This window comes from Heterodontus francisci, chromosome 30, assembly GCF_036365525.1.
Source record: "Heterodontus francisci isolate sHetFra1 chromosome 30, sHetFra1.hap1, whole genome shotgun sequence".
Taxonomy (NCBI): Eukaryota; Metazoa; Chordata; class Chondrichthyes; order Heterodontiformes; family Heterodontidae; genus Heterodontus; species Heterodontus francisci.
In genome coordinates this window covers 39,900,201-39,925,183 of record NC_090400.1, presented here as the reverse complement: position 1 = coordinate 39,925,183, position 24,983 = coordinate 39,900,201, and the positions used below count along the sequence as shown (strand labels likewise).

Here is a 24,983-nt window from a genome sequence, read left to right as displayed (position 1 = left end):
ATCCACTATTTTCTGAGCAATAATAATGGGCTGTCAGATCTTTTAAAGCAAATGTTTAGTGCTCGAAACCCCAGGTTTTTCTGCAAAGCACATTATTTCCTTCGGCTTGACTTCCTCTATCAATTTACTGCTTTCATTGTACTTCATGATATCGCAAAAATATCAAAAAAAATTGCAGTAATCCAAACATTTTCTGATAAACCAAAATTAAGTCAACGTGCGGAATGATTCTTGTTCTTTTAGGTGATAGAGGTCGTGGGTTTGGAAAGTGCTGTCGTGCATCTTGTGGATGCTGCCACTGTGTGGTGGTGGTGTCGGGAGTGACTGTTTAAGGTGGTAGATGGGTTGCTAATCAAGCAGGGTGATTTGTCCTGGATGGTGTTGTGCTTCTTGAGCATTGTTGGAGCTGCATGCATCCAGGCAAATAGGGATTATTCCCTCAGACGCCTAACTTAGGCCCTGTAGATGGTGGACAGACCTTAGGGAATCAGGAAGCGAGTTACTCGCTGCACATACCAGCCTCTGATCTGCTCTTGCAGCCACAGTATTTATGTAGCTGCTCCAGCTAAGTTTTTGGTCAATGGTACCCCCAGGATGATGATAGTGGGGATTCAGTAATGGTAACGTCATTGAATATCAAGGGGAAATGGTTAGATTCTTTCTTGTTGGAGATGGTTATTTCCTGGCACTTGTGTGGCAAGAATGTTACGTGCCACTCATTAGCCCAGGCCTGGATGTTGTCCAAGTCTTGCTGCATGTGGGCACAGGCTGCTTCCTTTCTAAGGAGTTGCAAATGGAACTGAACACTGTGCTATTAGCAAACATCCCCACTTCTGACCTTGCGATGGGGGGGGGGGGGGGGGGGGGCAAGGCTTTTGATAAAATAGCTTAAGGTTGGGCCCAGGACACAACCCTGAGGAACCCCTGCAACAATGGTCTGGGATTGAAATGAGTGGCTTCCAACAACCAAAACAATCTTCCTCTGTAATGAAAACAGGAAGTGCTGGAAAAACTCAGCAGGTCTGGCAGCATCTGTGGAGAAAAGCAGAGTTAACGTTTCAGGTCAGTGATCTTTCATCAGAACTGACAAAGGTTAGAAATGTAATAGGTTTTAAACAAGTAAAGCGGGAGTGGGGGGAAAGAGAACAAATGGCAAGATGTGTGGAAGGACAGAGGGCCGGAGAGATTAACTGACAAGGTCATGGGATAAAGGCAAAGAGAGTGTGCTAATTGTGTGATGAAAGACAAAGCATTAGTGCAGAGGGAGCGTTAATAGCAGAATAATGAGCAGCCTTAGTCAAAAGCAGACATTAAAAAAACAGTAGGCAGACACGTGGTTAAAAAAAAGTGGAGCAAAATAAAAAATAAAATAAAAATAGGCCCTCATGCTCTGAAATTATTGAACTCAATGTTCAGTCCAGTAGGCTATAGTGTGCCTAATCAGAAAATAAGGTGCTGTTCCTCAAGCTTGTGTTTATGTTCACTGGAACACTGCAGCAGGCCCAGGACAGAGACGTGGGCATGAAAGCAAGGGGGTGTGTTGAAATGGCAAGCGACCGGAAGCTCGAGGTCCTGTTTTCAGACGGAGCAGAGATGTTCCGGAAAGCGGTCACCCAATCTGCGTTTGGTCTCCCCAATGTAGAAGAGACCACATTGTGAGCAGCGAATACAGTGTACTACATTGAAAGAAGTACAAGTAAATCGCTGCTTCACCTGAAAGGAGTGTTTGGGGCCTGGGATAGTGAGGAGAGAGGAAGTAAAAGAGTAGGTATTACACCTCCTGCGATTGCATGGGAAGGTGCTGTGGGAAGGGGACAAGGTGTCGAGGGTAATGGAGGAGTGGATCAGGGTGTCGCGGAGAGAACGATTCCTCTGGAATGCTGACAAGAGATGGGGAGGGGAAGGGAACAGAGAGGGTCTTCACAGAGAATAGGAGTACTGGAATGTCTCTCAACTCTCCTTCACTTCTTTCCTCTTGCACTTGTTTCTCTCATTTCTGCCAGCCTCCTTTCACTTTCATGTTCCTCCTTCCTGTCTCTCCCTGCCATCCCTCTTAGTTTTTACTTTCCCTTTTTATCTCTTCTATAGTTGATCTTCCCACTCAATTTTCTGCAGTATTAAAAAGAATGGAGAATAAGAAACTAAATGTTGATCAGGAATGTCCCTGACCATCCCTCATAATGGCTGCACAAATTGCTTAGAACATTGGGGAGAAGAAAATAAACGCTTAGGCAGCTGAGTTCACTGAAAATAAATATTTCTGCAGGTGGCAATTTATTAAATTTGTGTACAAGCAAAATGCACTCTTTTACCTTCAAAGTAAACTTTGCAGCCTGCTAGAAAAATTAATTAGCGCACTCATCCAGGATAGTGATATGCAGCAATAGAGCCTTTATTGCAAGCAGGGCATTTTAACACACAGCCTATTCAACAAGGTAAATTCGTGCACTTCATTCAGTAAATCTGTGCAAAGTTTACTTTATTTCCTTAACAGCAATATACTTTATTCAATCATTCCATCATGAGATGGCAGGACTTAAAATGCAAGGGAGAAATTTAGTACCATAACATTAGATTGGTGAAATAGTCAGTTAATCACTCCCTAATACATTTCTTTTCTACAGTCTTTGTTGACTATCATTTGCTCCAATTTTTAAGTAGCACCATTAGATTTAAAGTGCATTTGTAGAAAATATTTAATGAGTGAAATTATTGATAACTTGTATAAAAAAAAAGTCACTCCTGCTGGTATCAAATCCAATTTTTTTAATAAAAAATGAATAAATACTGTTATAATGACAACACAATTTCTATTGGGAAAAAGACAGACCTGGACAATCAGAGTTTTGGGGAAGATTTACTTTTTTTACAATATAGAACACAGATGGCTGGACAAATGTTTTCAAACTGCGGAACCTGTGCCCCAATTCCCTTCCTCCCAAAAAAAAGAAAAAAATTCAACATAATAAAAATGTCCAAGTTACGTGGCAGGGGTTTTTTGGGGGCGGGGGGGGGGGGGAGCAGGAAAAGAGAACACAAACTCATAATAAAGCTCCTGACATTTGTAAAAATCTTTATACCCAGAACAGAATTTGAACAGGAAACAGAGATGTTAGGTGTAATCTGGACATGCAGAAAATGGTTCATAGTGAGTCCACGTTTTTCTGGCATAAATATATGTCCAAAGATCCAGTGGCAAAAATCACTGCTCTTCCTCAGCTTGCTTGATTTTTCCAAAGAGAGATCTGTACAGTTCTGTCCTGGATAGGAGGAAAATAAAACATTGAGAACCTTTGCTTTCTTTTGAATAAATGCAAGTCTACCTACCTTTAGTTAGCCTACTGTGGCCTGGATAGGGAGTCTCACCATTCATAGCACTTTCGAAAATTAAATCACATTCAAAAAGATTTTTTTAAATTGGTATAAAAGGACAATGAATACTGATGACGCCATTAAAGGAGAATGGCTAAGAGGTCTTGCTGAGCACAATGAGGATAACGTATAATGGCTATATAGTCAGTGGACATAAGTCCTTAAATATCAATAGATATAATACTTAACCTACATAAAGACAGGGCTAAATTGTGGCGAGTCGAAGAGACTTAGTAGTTGGCAGGAAAAAAGACAGAGGCGCAAGGGGAGAGCCAGCTGTGCAACAGCCCCAACAAACAAATTTCTCTGCAGCACCTGTGGAAGAGCCTGTCACTCCAGAATTGGCCTTTATAGCCACTCCAGGCGCTGCTTCACAAACCACTGACCACCTCCAGGCGCGTATCCATTGTCTCTCGAGATAAGGAGGCCCAAAAGAAAGAAAGAATACTTAACCTACAGTGTTTTTATAAGATTGTCATTTCAACAACGTTTTTTAAATCCATTCCAATTGCTGAAAGTTGGCCTCTGAAACACAATACTTCTCAAAAGCATCAGGCCCTGTATTATATCAGGTAAGTTAGGTCCACATGCATAGCAAGCCAAGAGGAGATGCCTGATTCCCAAACTGTAACATTGATGGAGCTCAAGTCAACAGTTGCAGAGTTCAGTCATAAGAGACGAGGCGTAGATTTTAAATCTTCGGCAGCTGATCCTCATTACCTTGCCACCAGCAAGCTGGGATTGCCAAATGGGTGCACTGATGCACCTCGCCAGCTTTGGGTCATGGCAATATCAAATTGCCCAGAAAACAAGCCAGGCAAACAAACAGTAAGGTAGATCCAGGGAAGGGGAAGCCAACAGCCCATATTATTTTTGTAGAGCCTGGAATAACATTCCTGTATCTGGCTGCCCAGCCTTTTGAGAATGGTAGCAGTCTGGCATAAGCAGAGTGGGAAGCCATTTTCTGGCCGCTGTTTATGCAGGGCGGCTCAAGTTAAAATCTCCCCTTAGGAATCTGTGAGGGAAAAAAGTCTAAAGATCAGCCTAGGGTTTTAAGGGCACAAGTTTACTTTTGTTCATGAATGACAAGTTCTTAATAAATCACCAATGACCAATTTTATTTACACATTATCTGAACTTTTCCTTTACACTGAAGAGAAACTGAGTTCCTGAAGGGATTGATGTTCTCACTGTGACAATTTGTGTTTCCAGTTCTTAACGTTTAATGAAAGCATGATAATATTTGGAACTACAAAAACCCAATTACATTGTTAAACTGTGAAGAATTTCCAGTTCTAACAATCTTTAAAATTACAATTCCTGTTCACTGCACTCACATCCAGAGGTAGATTTTTGTTACCACCACCGGGCTTAAGCACTGGCTTGACAAAGCACAGAAAGGAAATTCTGGCGAGAAGAATCACAAACTGGTAACAAAACCATCCGTTGAAATGACTGGACGGAAATATCAGGTTGTCTCCTTCAGGGCCATCTGATCTTTCCCTCCAGATTTTCCTGTCTGTGCATTGAGAGACAAATAGAAAAGGGGGCAGGCAAACAGAAAGAGGGAGATCCAGAAAAAGAGGAAAAGGGGGAGCGAGAGTGAAATAATGAAAAGGGGGGAGGGGGGGGGAACAAGAGATTTATTACAAAATACTTGACTCCAGGGAAAAACAGTATTCAATTACATAACTGGATATTGAAAGCTAAACATAATGCTCGCTCTTTGCATTCAAGGCCAATAAGCACTCAAAAAGCTGATGACTAAACGTATTGGGGCAGTCATCTTGCAGTGCAAATTGAAGCTAAAGGTTTTTTCCTGAATGCGGCATTGTTAATGCACCAAAACATTGCCCCCAAACAGTATGACACAGAGCAGGTGCACCTGCACAAGAAGTGTTTGTTTAAAAGAAGGCAGACAGGGCAAGTGAATCTGAGCTGTTAGTGTGCCTGCTAACAATCAACTCGAGGACAGCTTTAGCAGTAACTTTGAGCAGGTTCCCTGCCTGTGCCTCCAGTTGGGTCCATGGAGCAGGCCAGGAATGAACACAGGCACTTTTAAAAACAATGGGTCAAAACAACACATTTTCCTGCAAGCACACTATTCATTTAGCAGGCACTCTTCCCTTGCTTGCATCAAGCTGATCAAAATATGAGAGACAGTCAGTCAAAATTGTAAAGTTGCACTTGCAACACAGAGTCCAACATACGAGAAGCAGGCGTTCACACACACTTGCCCAAGTCCTGCATGCAAATTCTGGTATCACCAGTGTAACACAGCTGGACACAAACAAAAAACCAACACAATCACTAAGTGGGCTTCAAGCAGACACACAATTTTAATTAGGGTCAACTTCCCTTTGCAATATTCAACAGAACAAACCGGATTACTCCTCATGGGGATGGTAATAAGGGAAAAAATAATCTCCTGTCAGTAACTGACATTAATTGCCTTTGTTCTGGAATAGACCAAAGTAAAGCCAAATTCTTCACAAAAAACAGAGGCTTTAACATTGTAATAAAAGCAAAATACTGCGGATGCTGGAAATCTGAAACAAAAACAAGAAATGCTGGATTCACTCAGCAGGTCTGTACTAATGCTTTGTCTTTCAACACACCATTAACATATTGTTTGCCTTTGCTCCGTGACCTTTTGGTCAGCTATGTGGCCTGGTCCAATCTGCACCTTCTCCTTTGTTATCTCTTGCCCAACCCCCACCTCACTTGTTTATAATCTGTGACTTTTCTAATATTTGTCAGTTCCGAAGAAGGGTCACTGACCCGAAACGTTAACTCTGCTTCTCTTTCCACAGATGCTGCCAGACCTGCTGAGTGAATCCAGCATTTCTTGTTTTTGCTTTAACATTGTAGTTGCATTGTTACAATAAAGACCATGATCGAACCTGCATTCTGTGCTCAAGTATCATCCTCTTCTCAAAAACCAAGATGATATTTTCCAATTAACTGAAGTTTGAAAGGAACAAAAAGTACTATTTGGAATTTAAGCAATCCTCTACAGTTTTTGTTAAGCAAAAAAAGTTTGTATAATAATTAAAGCCTGCAGCTACCTTTAGCAACTGTTCCACTATTCTATGCTAGAAAACCGTAGCTACTGCAGCATGTCAACAGCATGGAGTCTGAACACCATAAATATGAAAAACTTATTTTTTTTTAAATGAAATCGCATTTTATGAAGCTATTTATTATTGATGCTACTTCGTTTCAATTCTTTTTGATGGCAAAGCCACTGCACCAATGGCCCCAAGAACCTTGTCAAATCAAATAACAAATATTCAATAGGTGCACCCTGACCAGCCATCATGTTCTGAGGCAATCATGTATTTTCTGGAGGCATGTCCTTTTCAGCCAGATCCTTCAAGTGGGGAAACTAGATGAAATATTTTAATAGGATGGACAAAACCTTACAGGCACTGAAAAGATTTGAGGAATTCAATCATCCTTTAAGTTTTGTATATTTTAGACTTGAGTAGCAATACCTGAAAGACAATGAAAGTGACCCTGAGATAAGATTCCAATTACTCTCATCTACTTAGCAGCTTAGTCTACTGAGTTCTTCCATTGTGGTTTACTCTTGGATTGCTTGTCCCTATACAAGCTTCTGTTCCTGATGAAAAGAAAAATGTCCATGCAATCAGTTGCCTGCAGTTTTTAACGAATATTACAAATAATTCAAAATTACTGCTGATTCACCTACTGCCTTTAACAAAGTGGATAAAGTTTTATTTTACAACTGGATCAGTTTAAGTCTACAGTTGAACCAAACCTTCATATTCATGCCATAGCATCCAAAATGTTTTACAGTTGTAAATGGCAGTTCATCAGAAATGAGAGTGGAATGTACTGTTCAGCAGTGATTCAGTACCAGATGCGAATTTACAAATATTTTAACCTCCCTTTTTATGAAACTGATGAACATCCCTCCAACCCAATTTTCTCAATGCTCTTCCTTTTAGCGACATTGATTCCTTACTGGGGGGGCACGGTATCAAGAGCACTGGTTGCCATGGTTTGACAGTGTCATCAGCAGGATATCTGACTGGAGGGCTGAGCTTGATTCTGCCTCTGTCCAACATCCACAGCTGAGATAGCGCTATGCAGCAGGAACCCTGACATAATGCTCTCCTTCGCCTATCCTCGAGATCCAATTCTAGCAGCTCTGGCTGAGATTAACCAGCTCAACATATAACTGAAAACAAATCTTTACAGCTGATTTCTGAACCACGTATGGAGTGATCACAGTTCTCAATACTAGGTACACACAACCTTTTGCAGCAAGGATCAGATACACATGCCACAACCAGTAGGTGGGCTGCATATCGTTGCATAAAAATGACAAGCCCCATACACAAAAACTGGAGGCTCCCCAAATATAGAGTCATAGAGAGAGTCAGAGTTATACAGCACATAAACAGGCCCTTCAGCCCAATGCGTCTGTGCCGACCATCAAGCACCCATCCAATCTAATCCCATTTTCCAGCACTTGGCCTGTAGCCTTGTATGCTATGGCGTTTCAAGTGCTCATCTAAATACTTCTTAAATGTTGTGAGGGTTCCTGCCTCTTCAGGCAGTGTGTTCCAGATTCCAACTAACTTCAGTGAAAATGTTTTTCCTCAACTTCCCTCCAAACCTCCTGCTCCTTACCTTAAATCTATGCCCCTTGGTATTGACCCCTCCACTAAGGGAGGAAGTTTCTTCCTATCTATCCTACCAATGCCCTTCATAATTTTTTATACCTCAATCAGGTCCCCCCCTCAGCCTTCTCTGCTCCAAGGAAAACAACCCTAGCCTATCCAGTCTCTCTTCATAATTGAAACCCTCCAGCCCAGGCAACATCCTGGTGAATCTCCTCTGCATTCTCTCCAGTGCAATCACATCCTTCCTATAATGTGGTGCCCAGAACTGTACACAGTTCTCCCACTGTGGCCTAACTAGCATTTTATACAGCTCCATCATAACCTCCCTGTTCTTATATTTTATGCCTTGGCTAATAAAGGCAAGTATCCCACATGCTTTCCTAAAATATAGTTGGGCTGCCTGCTTGCGTCTTACTTACCCCTTTGCATTTTCTTTCACTGTAATCTACAACCTCAGCTGGTCCGCATGTATATTGGATTAGACGGCCATAGAGTCGTACAGCATAGAAACAGACCCTTCGGCCCACCGCATCCATGCCGACCATAATGCCCATCTATTCTAATCCCACCTGTCTGAATTAATTCCATATCCCTCTATGCCTTGCTCATTCAAGTACCTGTTCAGATGCCTCTTAAATGTTGCTACTGTTCCTGCCTCCACCACCTCCTCTGGCAGCTCATTCCAGATACCCACCATTCTTTGTGTGAAAAATTTACCCCTTTGATCCCCTTTAAACCTCCTCCCTCTCACCTTAAATCTATGCCCTCTAGTTTTAGTCACCCCTACCGTAGGAAACAGACTCTGGCTATCTACTCTATCTATGCCTTTCATAATTTTATATACCTCTATCATATCCTCTCTCAGCCTCCTTCGCTCCAGGGAAAACAGACCCAGCCTATCCAATCTCGCTTTATAACTCAAGCCCTCCAAACCAAGCAACATCCTTGTAAATCTTTTCTGCACCCTGTCTAGCTTAGTCACATCTTTCCTGTAGTGCGGCGACCAGCACTGCACACAGTACTCCAAATGCGGCCTAACCAACGTTATGTACAACTGTAACATGACGTCCCAACTCTTGTACTCAATGCCTCAGCCGATGAAGGCAAGCATGCCATACGCCTTCTTCACCACCCTGTTTACCTGTGTTGCCACTTTCAGGGAACTATGTACTTGCACCCCAAAGTGTCGCTGCTCAACAACACTCCCCTGCCATTCACTGTACATGTCCTGCCCTGGTTTAACTTCTCAAAATGCATCACTTGGCACTTGTCTGCATTAAATTCCATTTGCCAATCCCTTGCCCACTTTCCCAGTTGATCTATATCCTGTTGTAACCTTAGACAACCTTCGTCACTGTCCACTATACCACCAATTTTGGTGTCATCTGCAAACTTACTAGTCATGCCCCCTACATTCACATCCAAGTCATTAATATATATGACGAACAATAGAGGGCCCAGCACCGATCCCTGCGGCACACCACTGATCACCGGCCTCCAATCTGAAAAACAACCCTCCACTACCACTCTCTGTCTCCTATCACCAAGCCAATTTTACATCCAATTGGTTAGCTCACCCTGGATCCCATGCGTTCGAACCTTCTGGACCAGCCTACCATACGGCACCTTGTCAAAGGCCTTGCGAAAATCCATGTAGACAACGTCCATCGTCCTGCCCTCGTCAATCCTCTTGGTCACCTCCTCAAAAAACTCAATCAAATTTGTGAGACATGATTTCCCACGCACAAAGCCATACTGACTATCCCTAATCAGACCTTGCCTTTCCAAATGCATATAAATCCTGTCTCTCAGAATCCCTTCCAATAACTTTCCCACCACTGATGTAAGGCTCACCGGCCTGTAGTTCCCTGGCTTAGCCCTGCTGCCCTTCTTAAATAAAGGCACATTAGCTATCCTCCAGTCTTCCGGTACCTCACCCGTGGCTACGATGATACAAAAATCTCTGCCAGGGCCCCAGCAATCTCCTCCCTTGCTTCCCATAGCATCCGAGGATACACCTGGTCAGGCCCTGGGAATTTATCCACCTTAATGCGCTTCAAAACCTCCAACACCTCCTCCTTTGTTAAGACGGTGTCTTAACAAAACTGCTGGCAACCTCAAAGTAAACACACCGGATTTTCAAAGGGTGGCTGTCGGGATGCCATTCTCTTTTAAACCACTGTGCTTCAACCTATGATCATTTGGAATCTACTATACTTTTTGTACAATAATGCAACATCAAAACCGCAGTAGGTCACCCCATAATAAATGTTCGGAAAAGGGGACTCATTGGTCATTACTGTTTGTATATAAACAAGATGGTTCTCAGTGAGGTGGTGGCAATTTAAATGTAGGTTTGTTTTCTCTTGCTCTTATGTTCAAACCACTTTCAGGGCCATACACTGACACTGTACATGCTCAAAGCCTGAAAGGGGGAGGCGGGCTTGTACCCGTGACCTCCGGACTCATTTGAAAGTGCACATAACTGAACTAAGCTGATATTAAAGGGTAACAAAAGCCCACTGCATAAACTTTTGAATTGAGCTTATAAAGGTCAGCTGAATGTGATCAGTGACTTGCTACATAAAAATTAATCAAAAATTATTTCATTTTTATGTCTGGGTGAGCAGAGGAATTGTTGGAAATCCACAAAATTATGATCCACAACCATGGATCAAACAAACGTGTGGACTCTGCTTAGGTCAATTAATTGCATTCTTGTCTGAGTCAGGAGTTGATAGGTGCAAGCCCCCTCCCCCCACTCCACCTCCACACCTTAAGCATTTAGTCTGGGCTCACAGCCCAAGGCAGTATTGGGGGAATCCTGCATTATCAGAGGGCCGCCTTTTGGATGAGACTTTAAATTAGACTGTTCAAGTACGCATAAAAAAATCCCACAAAACCAGAAGAAAAGCCAGAAGTTCTCCCAGACTCGGTGAACAACAGTCTCTCAATCAACGCCATCAACTTCATTTACCTTGCTTCATTTGCTGTCTGTGGGTCTTTGCTGTACGCAAATTGGCTATCACTTTGTAAGGATAAGAGTGATTACACTTCAACAAAAAATAGTATTTGATTGGATATGAAGCACATTCAAGCTTCCCAAGGATATGGAAGTTGCTGTATAAATTAAAAGCTCTTTTCGCTGTAGCAAAAATAAACGAAAAGCAGTTGTGATGGCAGTTTGCGTCCTAACATAACCATACATAAAGTAGTAAATGTTTGTTATATTTTCTCCTACTTCAGTTATAATATGTTGAAATGTCCATCTCACCCAACAGAAAATGAAACATTGCACTCTAACCACTGCACTCGTCAGTTTGGGTAACAGATGATAATGTGTATTAGAATGCTTTAAATTGATGGAACATGGGCTCAAGTCCACTACAGGTAAGATGACTTAAAAGGGGGTTCACTTGCTCTGATGGCTGCTGAAGGCCCAAATTTAAAAAGCTTTTTGATGCTTTTAATTTAGATTTCCCTATTTATCAATTGACAAGTCAAAGTATTCTGAAATTGGGACACCTTCCATTAGTTATATAATGTCACTCCAGGCAGCTTTCAGAACTGATCTTACTGTAGGAAGTGCTCTGTAGAAACTGGAATTTGGGAAGCTTCACTCAGTGAATGAAGCCGATGCTGCAGACACAAAGCAACAGTCACTCCACAATCCACCTCCTTAACCAAGACTAGATAAATCCTTCATAGTCAGGGCTATTAGTTCTAGTAATCACAGTAAGGAACATTGACTGCAGGCTTGGCAGGGTATACTAGATGGATCAACAATCCTCCTGTCCCAAACATTACCAGGTCATCACGTTTAATTCATATGCAATGCCAATTAATTGGCAGTGACTTTATGGCATACGGTAACACTAGCATAAAATCTCAAATTTTGCACTGCACATAAAACAACTGGGGGAGGGGGAAGAAGAATGAAGACAAACAATGTGCTTCCCCAGCAACATGGCAACCCCCTTGCTCCCAGGCAAATTTAAAGAACTTCCAGAGGTGGATTAATTTCTGGTCCACTAACAGCCTTGCTGTTAGCACTACTGTGTTTTTGAACATCAATTGATTTGTGATTTACATATAAATTAGACAATCACTACACAAGACTGTATTTAGCATATAAAATTAATTTACAACTATAACCGTTCAGAAATTTCCAACACGCTTTAAGATGACACTTTGAGAGAAGGCGGAAGCAGACGGCAGAATTGAAAACTTAGAGGACATGAGCAATTACACGGCAATTTCTAATATGAAGCTAGTTTAAATATATTCACCTTTTTAAAAACAAACTGAATAAATAAAAACTACTGATCTCCATTTCAAAGATAAGATATAAGTTAGCAAGATTTCAGTCCAATACAGCAACTTATCCCACAAACCATTCACACAGGAATGGATTACATACAGCATTTGTGGTTGCCTCTCTCCTTTTTTGTAGCTGCACTGTTTTTTTTTTGCCAGGTACACCGTGCAGAAACAGAAACTCATCAATCCTGCAAGTTTAACCTTGTCACTGTTGAAACTCACTAAGGTAAGGGTACATTTTAATACTTTCAGCTCCCTTAAGGCTATGCAAAATGAACCATGATTCTTTGATTTTTCGTATTAAAAGTAGATTTGAGCCAGTGATTTGTAACAGGGTTCCTCCCCTTCAGAGCATTTTCTCAGAACATCAATCGCAAAGGTAAGTGTAGTAAGGTATTTCATGGTTGATACAGATTCATATTAAGCAGCATATTACTGCTACTGCAATGTGAGATTTGGTGCTTCCTGTAGGAGTTCTAAAACTTAATACGGGGCAGAGCAGTGGTGTGGAATAAACATTAACACGTGCCATTATGAAGCAGGAAGGTTGCAGGTTCAATTGCCATCTCAACTTGTTTTTGATTGAGTATCAGGCATGGATGTGGTGAGCAGAGACTGGAGATGAGGGAAAGGAGAAGACAGGGAGGGAATACCCTGCCTTAGCAGTACAATGGGGCTGGCCAGGTGGTCCCCAATGACATTTTCCAGTTGTTATTTATTTGTCCCTTTATGTTCCTTACACCTCTTATTGACTGGCCAAAAGGACGTTGGAAAAGATTTGGGGGCAAACTGTCCTCCTGCTCTCTCAGTAACAATGACGCAGGCCCAGAGAGACCCAAGATATAAAGAATAGCATCCATGGAACTGAACCAGAGTCAATAACCTCAGGAGAGGACAAGATGAGGGAAGAAACTTGTGGGGAAAAAGTGTGATAAAAGACAAAAGAAATATTTGGCACTAAGATTATTTCCAAACACCTTCCACAATCTCATCAGGCAACAGTGTTACATAGAACTCAGTTGTTACTCATAAAACAGAAACATTTACTCATCACATATCCACTTTTACCGATAGTGTTTTGCACAATGCTAGAGTAGGTCCATTTGAACAGACCTCTTACTATTTAATCTCTTCAGAACATGTTGTTACCAGATAAAGAATTCAAATATTTTTGATGTCATTCTCTAAAGTTTAGTCTAACAATTTAGTGTTATTTTTAATCAAAATCTAAAACTAATTATTCACACACATTATATAGAAATTCAATAAGCTGTTAGAATTACAAATGCACATATCGTGACCACCAGATGGCAGTATTTAATGGCCACTCCATTAACTAAGATAGTTGCAAGACTGCACTGAATGTTGCACAAATCAAAACATAAAATTAAACAATCCTACAATATTTTACCACTTACAGTACGAGGAGGAAAATGCAAAAAAAATACTGTTCTTTGTGGGCTGTTTAGTGGGTATCCTGAGCAGCCTGCTTTCAAATTTAAAACTAAGAGAATCAAAGAACATTTTACAAGCAATCTCCCCTCCCATAGGCACCATGCAAGGTTTTGAAATTATTTATTTTATCAAATGCTGAAAAAACATATTTGCAATAGTTTCTATAAATTCAAATAACTTATTTGGAATTTGTTATTAAAAAACACCCACCTTCAACATTCCCACCCTGCAGGGACTAATGTGTGCCATGGCACTCGTTATTCACACTTCAAGCCCCCACTCTCCCTGCACCTCACCAAAAAGGCCATTCGTTATGTGGGCATTCGGACAAGAGTGAAATATTATGTTAAGTTTTGCAAACATGGTAGGGGAGATAATAACAAACTGATTTCTCGTGATCCAGTGTCCCCACATCATACACACTTTTCAAGTGAAGATATGGGACAGCAATAGGGAGCAGGGACCCTTGCTGATTTTTATCCTCTCCCAAGCCCAGTGGTGGCTAACACAATAGGAAATCCAAAGATCTTCTGTAGGTGTATTTACAGTAAAAGGGTTGGCAGAGGAGCGGTGAGGCCGATTAGGGACCAAAATAGAGATCTATTGGTGGAAGCAAAAACCATGGCTGAGGCACTAAATGAGTATTTTGCTTCAGTATTTACCAAGGAAGAGGACTTTGCCAAAGCTATGGTAAATTAGCAGGTTGCTAGGAGACTGGATGAGATAAAAATAGAGGAGGTACGAGGAAAGCTGGCAGTACTTAAAAGTAGATGTCAGCCAGCCCGGATGGGATGCATAAAGGTTGCTCGGGAAAGTAAGGGTAGAATTATGGAGTTGTTGGCCATAATCTTCCAATCCTCCTTAGATACATGGGTGGTGCCAGAGGACTGGAGAATTCCAAATGTTACACCCTTAATTTAAAAAAGGGGAGAAGGATAAACTTGGGAATTACAGATCAGTTCAACATCAGCAGTGGGGAAACTTTTAGAAACAATAATCCAGAAGAAAATTAATCGCCACTTGGACAAGCATGGACTAATCAAGGAGAGCCAGCACGGATTTACGGGCAAATCATGCTTGACTAATTTGATAGATTCTTTTGATGAGGTAACAGACAGGGTGGATGATGACAGTGCAGCTGATGTGTATATGGGCTTACAAACAGCATATGATACAGCATATGATCACCACCTCTGGTCCAGTACACCTACTCAGCATCTATGCTCCAACACTCTGTTCCGCACCTGAAGCTAAAGACCAGTTCTATGAACAACTCCATAACATCATTAGCAGCATCCCCAACACCGAACACCTATTCCTGCTGGGGGACTTTAATGCCAGGGTTGGGGCCGACCATGACTCATGGCCCTCCTGCCTTGGGCGCTATGGCGTTGGAAGGATGAATGAGAACGGGCAGAGACTGCTTGAGTTGTGTACCTATCATAACCTCTGCATCACCAACTCGTTCTTTCACACTAAACCCTGTCACCAGGTTTCATGGAGGCACCCAAGATCACATCGTTGGCACCAGCTAGACCTCATTGTCACAAGGCGAGCCGCCTTAAACAGTGTTCAAATCACACGCAGCTTCCACAGTGCGGACTGCGACACCGACCACTCCCTGGTGTGCAGCAAGGTTAGACTCAGACCAAAGAAGTTGCATCATTCCAAGCAGAAGGGCCACCCGCGCATCAACACGAGCAGAATTTCTCACCCACAGCTGTTACAAAAATTTCTAAATTCACTTGTAACAGCCCTTCAAAACACTCCCACAGGGGATGCTGAGACCAAGTGGGCCCACATCAGAGACGCCATCTATGAGTCAGCTTTGACCACCTACGGCAAAAGTGCGAAGAGAAATGCAGACTGGTTTCAATCTCATAATGAAGAGCTGGAACCTGTCATAGCCGCTAAGCGCATTGCACTTTTGAACTACAAGAAAGCCCCCAGCGATTTAACATCCGCAGCACTTAAAGCAGCCAGAAGTACTGCACAAAGAACAGCTAGGCGTTGCGCAAACGACTACTGGCAACACCTATGCAGTCATATTCAGCTGGCCTCAGACACCGGAAACATCAGAGGAATGTATGATGGCATGAAGAGAGCTCTTGGGCCAACCATCAAGAAGATCACCCCCCTCAAATCTAAATCGGGGGACATAATCACTGACCAACGCAAACAGATGGACCGCTGGGTTGAGCACTACCTAGAACTGTACTCCAGGGAGAATGCTGTCACTGAGACTGCCCTCAATGCAGCCCAGCCTCTACCAGTCATGGATGAGCTGGACATACAGCCAACCAAATCGGAACTCAGTGATGCCATTGATTCCCTAGCCAGCGGAAAAGCCCCTGGGAAGGACAGCATTACCCCTGAAATAATCAAGAGTGCCAAGCCTGCTATACTCTCAGCACTACATGAACTGCTATGCCTGTGCTGGGACGAGGGAGCAGTACCCCAGGACATGCGCGATGCCAACATCATCACCCTCTATAAAAACAAAGGTGACCGCGGTGACTGCAACAACTACCGTGGAATCTCCCTGCTCAGCATAGTGGGGAAAGTCTTTGCTCGAGTCGCTCTGAACAGGCTCCAGAAGCTGGCCGAGCGCGTCTACCCTGAGGCACAGTGTGGCTTTCGTGCAGAGAGATCGACTATTGACATGCTGTTCTCCCTTCGTCAGATACAGGAGAAATGCCGTGAACAGCAGATGCCCCTCTACATTGCTTTCATTGATCTCACCAAAGCCTTTGACCTCGTCAGCAGACGTGGTCTCTTCAGACTACTAGAAAAGATCGGATGTCCACCAAAGCTACGAAGTATCATCACCTCATTCCATGACAATATGAAAGGCACAATTCAACATGGTGGCTCCTCATCAGAGCCCTTTCCTATCCTGAGTGGTGTGAAACAGGGCTGTGTTCTCGCACCCACACTTTTTGGGATTTTCTTCTCCCTGCTGCTTTCACATGCGTTCAAATCCTCTGAAGAAGGAATTTTCCTCCACACAAGATCAGGGGGCAGGTTGTTCAACCTTGCCCGTCTAAGAGCGAAGTCCAAAGTACGGAAAGTCCTCATCAGAGAACTCCTCTTTGCTGACGATGCTGCTTTAACATCTCACACTGAAGAATGCCTGCAGAGTCTCATCGACAGGTTTGCGTCTGCCTGCAATGAATTTGGCCTAACCATCAGCCTCAAGAAAACGAACATCATGGGGCAGGATGTCAGAAATGCTCCATCCATCAATATTGGCGACCACGCTCTGGAAGTGGTTCAAGAGTTCACCTACCTAGGCTCAACTATCACCAGTAACCTGTCTCTAGATGCAGAAATCAACAAGCGCATGGGTAAGGCTTCCACTGCTATGTTCAGACTGGCCAAGAGAGTGTGGGAAAATGGCGCACTGACACGGAACACAAAAGTCCGAGTGTATCAGGCCTGTGTCCTCAGTACCTTGCTCTACGGCAGCGAGGCCTGGACAACGTATGCCAGCCAAGAGCGACGTCTCAATTCATTCCATCTTCGCTGCCTTCGGAGAATACTTGGCATCAGGTGGCAGGACTATATCTCCAACACAGAAGTCCTTGAAGCGGCCAACATCCCCAGCTTATACACACTACTGAGTCAGCGGCGCTTGAGATGGCTTGGCCATGTGAGCCGCATGGAAGATGGCAGGATCCCCAAAGACACATTGTACAGCGAGCTCGCCACTGGTATCAGACCCACCGGCCGTCCATGTCTCCGTTATAAAGACGTCTGCAAACGCGACATGAAATCGTGTGACATTGATCACAAGTCGTGGGAGTCAGTTGCCAGCATTCACCAGAGCTGGCGGGCAGCCATAAAGACAGGGCTAAATTGTGGCGAGTCGAAGAGACTTAGTAGTTGGCAGGAAAAAAGACAGAGGCGCAAGGGGAGAGCCAACTGTGCAACAGCCCCAACAAACAAATTTCTCTGCAGCACCTGTGGAAGAGCCTGTTACTCCAGAATTGGCCTTTATAGCCACTCCAGGCGCTGCTTCACAAACCACTGACCACCTCCAGGCGCGTATCCATTGTCTCTCGAGATAAGGAGGCCCAAAAGACAGATGATAAAGTACCACATATTCGGAATATTACCATAATTGAAGCCCATTGGATAAAAGGAGCAGTAACAGCAGAGGCAAAATTGGCTAAGGGATGGAAAACAGAGCTTTGTGGTGATTGTTCTTTTTCCAGAGATACACAGTGGTGTTTTCCAAGGTTCAGTCCTAGGCCCACTACGGTTTTTGATATACATTGATAACTTGGACTGGAGGGTGCAAGGCAAATATCAAAATTACAGATGAGAATAAACTTGGAAGTGTAGTAGACAGCAAGGAAGATCATCATAGATTTCAAGAAGCCATGAATAGGCTGGTGGAATGGATTCATGGCAGATGAATTTCAACCTAGAAAAGTGAGGCGACACATTTTGGTAGGAAAAATGATGAGAGCCAATACATGCTAAATGGTAAAAATTTAAAGGGGTGCGAAAAAAGGAGACCTAGGGGTGTTTATGAACTGTTTTCTGAAAGTAGCAAGACAGGTCAACGAAACAGTTAAAGCATACAGAATCCTGGGCTTTATAAATACAGGCATAGAGCACAAAAGCCAGGCTGTTATACTATACCAATTCAGGGCATCATACTGTAGGAAGGACGAGAAGGTATTGGATAGGGTCCAGAAGAATGGTCCCATGGATGAGGAATTACAGTTAAGTGGATAGACTATAGAAACTGTGGCTGTTCTCCTTGGGGCAGAGAAGGCTAAGAGGAGATTTAATAGAGGTTTTTAAAATTATGAATGGTTTAAAATTGGAGTAAATAAAGAGAAACTATTTCCAATGGTTGAGGGGTCGATAGCAAAGGGGCACGATTTAACGATTGGCTAAAGAACCAGAGGTGACACGAGGAAAAACTTTATGTAACGAGTGGTTAAGATTGGGAATGCACTGCCTGATAGGGTGGTAGATACAAATTCAACAGTAAACTTCAAAAAAGGAATTGGATAAATACTTGAAGGGATAAAAAAAAACTGCAGGATATGGAGAAAGAGCGGGGGTTGGGATTAGCTGCATTGCTCTTTAAAAGAGCTGACACAGATGGACTGAATGGCTTCCTTCTCTGCTATACTGTTCTATGAAGGTCCAGCTGAGAGCAAATAACTCCACACAGACCAGAGATAGAATCTGCAACCCTTCTAATCTACACGATTCATGTCTACCCTAGGCTGTCGACTAGGCTGAACCACTGGAGAGTGCTCCCAACTCTAATTATAGCCTCAGAATTTAAGACAACACTTCTGATTTTACCAAGAGCTTGACATGTTTTACCAAACAATAATTATATTTTCCAAAAAGATTTAAATGATCTCACTTTTAATTTCTTTATTGCAAATGTTCTAATTTTCTCTCCTCTCCCCATCAAAAATTCACAGGTTGAACAGTCTAATAGACAGACATTCCCTCAGACCTGTATCAGCTTTTCTTTGAAACCACGTTTTGCAGCTGAGCTCTTTCAATAACTTGGTAGGTAAAGGCAATGCCAAACTAAGCCATATAGACCAGATGGTTCCAGGTCTGTGCTGAGCTTTCTGATCTCAGCCAGGCAACAGTAGGGCTATAATTGGATTCAATGTATGTCCCTCAATTTGGGAGAAACATAGAAAAAAAAGCCATTGTTGCTACACCTGATTATCCAGTAGCTGGGAAGGTTGTATGTAAATGATGCATGAAGCAGAATAGGGGTTGCTAGTGATACCATTCATGCCCAAAGCCTGTAACATGTACTCACATCATGCATGATGACCACTTCAAAGTTCAATGGCTGTGGAATTATAACTTTAGTGCGATACTCTGGCTTGAATTTTATGCCACCTCCTGCCAATTATTTGCCACTTAAGGACCTCCTCCTGCTGGTATTTTACCAGCGGCGGATGGCCATTTTGCCACCTGGGGAGGCCACCCAGTTAAACCTGGTGGCCTCTTTGCAGGGCAGGGGGGGGCGTGGGGGACTCTTGATCGGAGGGCCACCCCCCCCCCACCCCGCGGCACAAGCTGCCCCGCTGGAACACCTCCCTCTGCCCTCTCAAGCGACCCCCACCATCTCACCAGGGCCCAGCCTATTATCCATGGCAAGGCCAAAACCGCACTCACCTGCTCCAAGAGCGAGGTCCATGTTGCTCCTCTCACTGGGTGCAGTGGCCACTGCTCCTGGTGCTGCCGGCCCCCGGATGGGACTCACTGCCTTAAAGGGGCAGGAGTCCAAGGCCAATTAAGGGCCTGGGTCATGCAAAATTTCTTTTTTCTTTTAGAGATACAGCACTGAAACAGGCCCTTCGGCCCACCAAGTCTGTGCCAACCAACAACCACCCATTTATATTAACCCTACAGTAATCCCATATTCCCTACCACCTACCTATACTAGGGGCAATTTACAATGGCCAATTTACCTATCAACCTGCAAGTCTTTGGCTGTGGGAGGAAACCGGAGCACCCAGCGAAAACCCACGCGGTCACAGGGAGAACTTGCAAACTCCGTGGCTGCGTGGCTTCCAGGATCAATTTCTGCAACCCAGGAAGCTACATGTGTGTGAAATGAGTACTGTATGTGTTAGGGTAACAATGCTGTCAATTTCTCTCCCGCTCTCTTGTACTTCCCACAGAAATATAAAAGATTCTGACAAAAGCAATTCACAAATATACAATAAACAGTACAATTAAAATAGAGTTTCAGAAACAAGCTAGCTCAACTTTGTGGCACGTCCAACACTGAATGAAACAAAAGCAGCACACACAAGTCGACAGCTCAAAAACAAAAACAATTAACAGTAATTGTGAATTATTACCAACATGAAATAGATGACTCTGAATGGGGTTTTGTTGAGATGATAAATAGACCATTGACTAAACTAAATTAGATTAAAATAATAATCTAGGTAAATTAATGAAGAAAATCACTTTACTGAAGCTAAGCAGAAACAATTATCTCCAAGCAAAGTAAAAGCAATTATCTTGGACTATGCCAACATGGCTGCTGAATCCTGGTGACCAACATTGACATTCTATGTCTCAAACATAACTTCAGTAGTAATTTCTCCAACCAGACACTTGAGTTAATCTTCTATTATAAACAGACAGACAATACATTCAGGAAACCTACTTCTAGATCTTGATAGTTCTTTAGTGGAGCAGAGTGCAAGTGCAGACGCCAAGTTCTCTAACTTATGCCTTCTCCCCTGTGAGGGCAGCCTGGCCAACAGTGGAGCTCAGCCTATGCTGATTGGCAGAGACATGCCATTATTGTGCCATGGTACATTGGTAAACAACCACCAGACAAATGGGCATCTTCAAAAGTTCCAGTGCTACTCATAAAATGCACCTCGAGGAGTTTATGGAAAAATACTGAAAGAATCCAACAGATATTATTACAATTAATAGAGTTATCACGATTTGCCTGAACAATTCCTTTCACAAGCATGTCTATTTACAACAACAATGTAATGAAGGAGTGATGCCTGCAATAAAACTAAGTTAATGGATGTTTTAAAATTCCAAGGAATCTAATGAGTATTGTTCAATTTCTGAATGGGAGATTGGGGAACATCTCCTCTCCCCTCCAAGCATTGTTCACACCTGTCAACCAATTCTCGGTACTGGCAGTAGGTAGTCTTGGCAGTTCACTAGTACCATATCACAACTAGTTCTGAAGCAGAGTTAGTTGCCTTTGACAAGGTCCCTCATGGCAGACTGGTACAAAAGGTGAAGTCACACGGGATCAGAGGTGAGCTGGCAAGATGGATACAGAACTGGCTTTGCCATAGAAGACAGAGGGTAGCAGTGGAAAGGTGCTTTTCTGAATGGAGGGATGTGACTAGTGGTGTTCCGCAGGGATCAGTGCTGGGACCTTTGCTGTTTGTAGTATATATAAATGATTTGGAGGAAAATGTAGCTGGTCTGATTAGTAAGTTTGCGGATGACACAAAGGTTGGTGGATTTGCGGATAGTGATGAGGATTGTCAGAGGATACAGCAGGATATAGATCGGTTGGAGACTTGGGTGGAGAAATGGCAGATGGAGTTTAATCCGGACAAATATGAGGTAATGCATTTTGGAAGGTCTAATGCAGGTGGGAGGTATATAGTAAATGGCAGAACCCTTAGGAGTATTGACAGACAGAGAGATCTGGGCGTACAGGTCCACAGTTCACTGAAAGTGGCAACGCAGGTGGAAGGTAGTCAAGAAGGCATACGGCATGCTTGCCTTCATCGGTCGGGGCATAAGAGTATAAAAATTGGCAAGTCATGCTGCAGCTGTACAGAACTTTAGTTAGGCCACACTTAGAATATTGCGTGCAATTCTGGTAGCCACACTACCAGAAGGACGTGGAGGCTTTGGAGAGGGTACAGAAGAGGTTTACCAGGATGTTGCCTGGTCTGGAGGGCATTAGCTATGAGGAGAGGTTGGATAAACTCAGATTGTTTTCACTGGAACGACGGAGGTGGAGGGGCGACATGATAAAGGTTAACAAAGTTATGAGCGGCATGGACAGAGTGGATAGTCAGAAGCTTTTTCCCAGGGTGGAGCAGTTGGTTACTAGGGGACATAGGTTTAAGGTGAGAGTGGCAAAGTTTAGAGGGGGTGTGCGAGGCAAGTTCTTTACACAGAGGATGGTGAGTGCCTGGAACTTGCTGCCGGGGGAGGTGGTGGAAGCAGGTACGATAGCGACGTTTAAGAGGCATCTTGACAAATACATGAATAGGATGGGAATAGAGGGATACGGTCCCCGGAAGTGCAGAAGGTTTTAGTTTAGGCAGGCATCAAGATCGGCGCAGGCTTGGAGGGCCGAATGGCATGTTCCTGTGCTGTACTGTTCTTTGTTCATATAAATTCTACAACTCAAGACAAGAGAGAGTTTAAACCATCGGCAAGTATAATTATCATTCTACACAGACAAATATCTAACACATGTCGACATGCACCTTATACTGTCCTCCCACACGGCACAAGCTCTTACACTTCACTGGCGGTGAGGGTCCGGAGATTTATTTCACCCCATTTTTGTTTTACATTTGCTTTCTCAGATTTAGGCTACAGTTAAAATTATACCCATAACAGATAATCATGAACAAAAGGGAAAGTTTATTAGAAGCAAACTGATCTCAGTTTCTAGGTAGGAAAGGAAATTTCACCATCTCCAACCATTTACAAAATTAAGCAAAGCTAAAATGACGTGTATGGCACTAAAATTGCTGGGAAGGTGACTTTTTGACATCTTGTTTGCTTTTATTACAGAAATTACAAGTTACTCAAATTATTTGTTTAAAGGTTGATGTGATATTAAAAAAAAGTCAGGTTAAAGAGTTTGCTATATAACACACAGTAAATCGAAAAGTAGCAAGTGTGTAGAAAATGAGACTTTCATGTTGTTCAAGGAAGGTGCAAGTGGAGATAAGACTCTCCACAGAGAGGAAAGAAAGCTGGGAATTACAAACCCCCTGGATCAATTTTTGCACCTTCTAGTGACCAGTGATGAAATGGAAAGTGAAAATTCAAACATTGCAAGCTAGTTATTTTACTATTCATTTTGGTCAAACAACATATAAAATAAATATATATTTTGCAAGATTTTCTCCCCCTCCTGATGATACTGACGCAGGTGGATAAGGTAGTCAAGAAGGCATACGGCATGCTTGCCTTCATCAGTCACACTTTATAGTACTGATCAATGTCAGACTCAGTGCCCACAAATATATGCAGGCTATCCAATTACAGTTGAGGCTGGGGTGGGAATGCAGGGATGAGATCACTGCAAAGCAGTCCAATCGTACCCTCACTTTGCATCCACACACATATTTCACCCTCTGCAATTCTTACTTGGATTGTGACTAAGTGAACACAGATCAGGATTGAACCTGGCCATTCTGGGTCTGTATGGCTCAGCTACTCATTCGATAAACTTAAATCATTAAACCATTGGGCAATCTGTATCCATAAAGATTTTGAGATGATCCAGACATGTAAATTTCTGCATCACAAACAAAATTAAATAATTTCCAATCGACAGGGAGAGAACTTTACAGCAACAGAAGTCAGCATCTAATTACAACAGAAAATGCTGGCAATGCTCAGCAGGTCTGGCAACATTCGTGGCGAGATAAGCAGTTAACATTTCAGGTCTGTGACCTTTCATCCGTACTGAAGAGGAGAAGGCTGAGAGGTGATTTGACAGAGGTATTCAAAATCATGAGTGGTCTGGACTGAGTAGATAGAGAGAAACTGTTCCCACTCATGAAAGGATCAAGAACGAGAGAGCACAGATATAAACTATTTGGTAAGAGAAGCAAAAGTGACATGAGGAAAAACTTTTTCATGCAGAGAGTGGTTAAGGTCTGGAATGCACTGCCTGAGAACGTGGCGGAGGCAGGTTTAATTGAAGCATTCAAAAGGGAATTGGACTGTCATATGAAAAGGAAGAATGTGCAGGGTTACAGAGAGAAGGCAGGGGGATGGAACTGAGTGAATTGTTCTTTCGGAGAGCTGGTGTGGACACAATGGGCCGAATGGCTTTTTGCACTGTAACAATTCTGTGATTGAGAAAATTTAATAAATGTAATAGATTTTGAGCAAGTGAAATTGGTGGGGGTGTTGGCGGGAGAAGAACAACAAAAGGGAAGGTCTGAGAGAGGGTGGAGGGCAGGAGAGATTAAAAGACAAAAGGTTTCATGGTACAAAGCCAAAGGGAGTGATAATGCAACAAGAAACAAAAGATGTGTCGATAAAGTGTGGATGGCAGAATAGCAGCCATCCGAGCACTAAGTAAAAGGATTAAGAAACAAGATGGGGGGAAAAAAATGGACCAGCAAAAAAAGAGAAAAAAATTTAAAAATGGGGGCAGAGGTTATGATATAAAATGGTTGAACTCGATGTTGAGTCCAGAAGGCTGTAAAGTGCCCAGTGGAAAGAGGAGGTGCTGTTCCTTGAGCTTGTGTTGAGCTTCACTGGAACACTGTAGTAGGCCAAGGACTGAAAGGTCGTAGTGGGAGCACGGTAGAGAATTGAAATTACAAGCGACAGAAAGTTTGGGGTCAAACTTCCTGATTCCACAAAGCGGTCACCTAGTATGTGTTTGGTCTCCCCAGTGTACAGCAGCGAATACAGTAT

General features: G+C 42.9%; 1 protein-coding gene across 1 annotated transcript in view; it reads right to left on the bottom strand.

Moving 5' to 3' along the window:
• Positions 1-2,307: 2,307 nt before the first annotated feature.
• The window catches only part of aatf (apoptosis antagonizing transcription factor), a 104,215-nt gene continuing 81,539 nt past the window's right edge, over positions 2,308-24,983 (bottom strand). Inside the window, exon 12 of the mRNA XM_068009980.1 lies at positions 2,308-3,260. Within this exon, the coding sequence (XP_067866081.1) occupies positions 3,203-3,260 (58 nt within the window). The 3' untranslated portion in view covers positions 2,308-3,202. The remainder of the gene's footprint in view (positions 3,261-24,983) is intronic.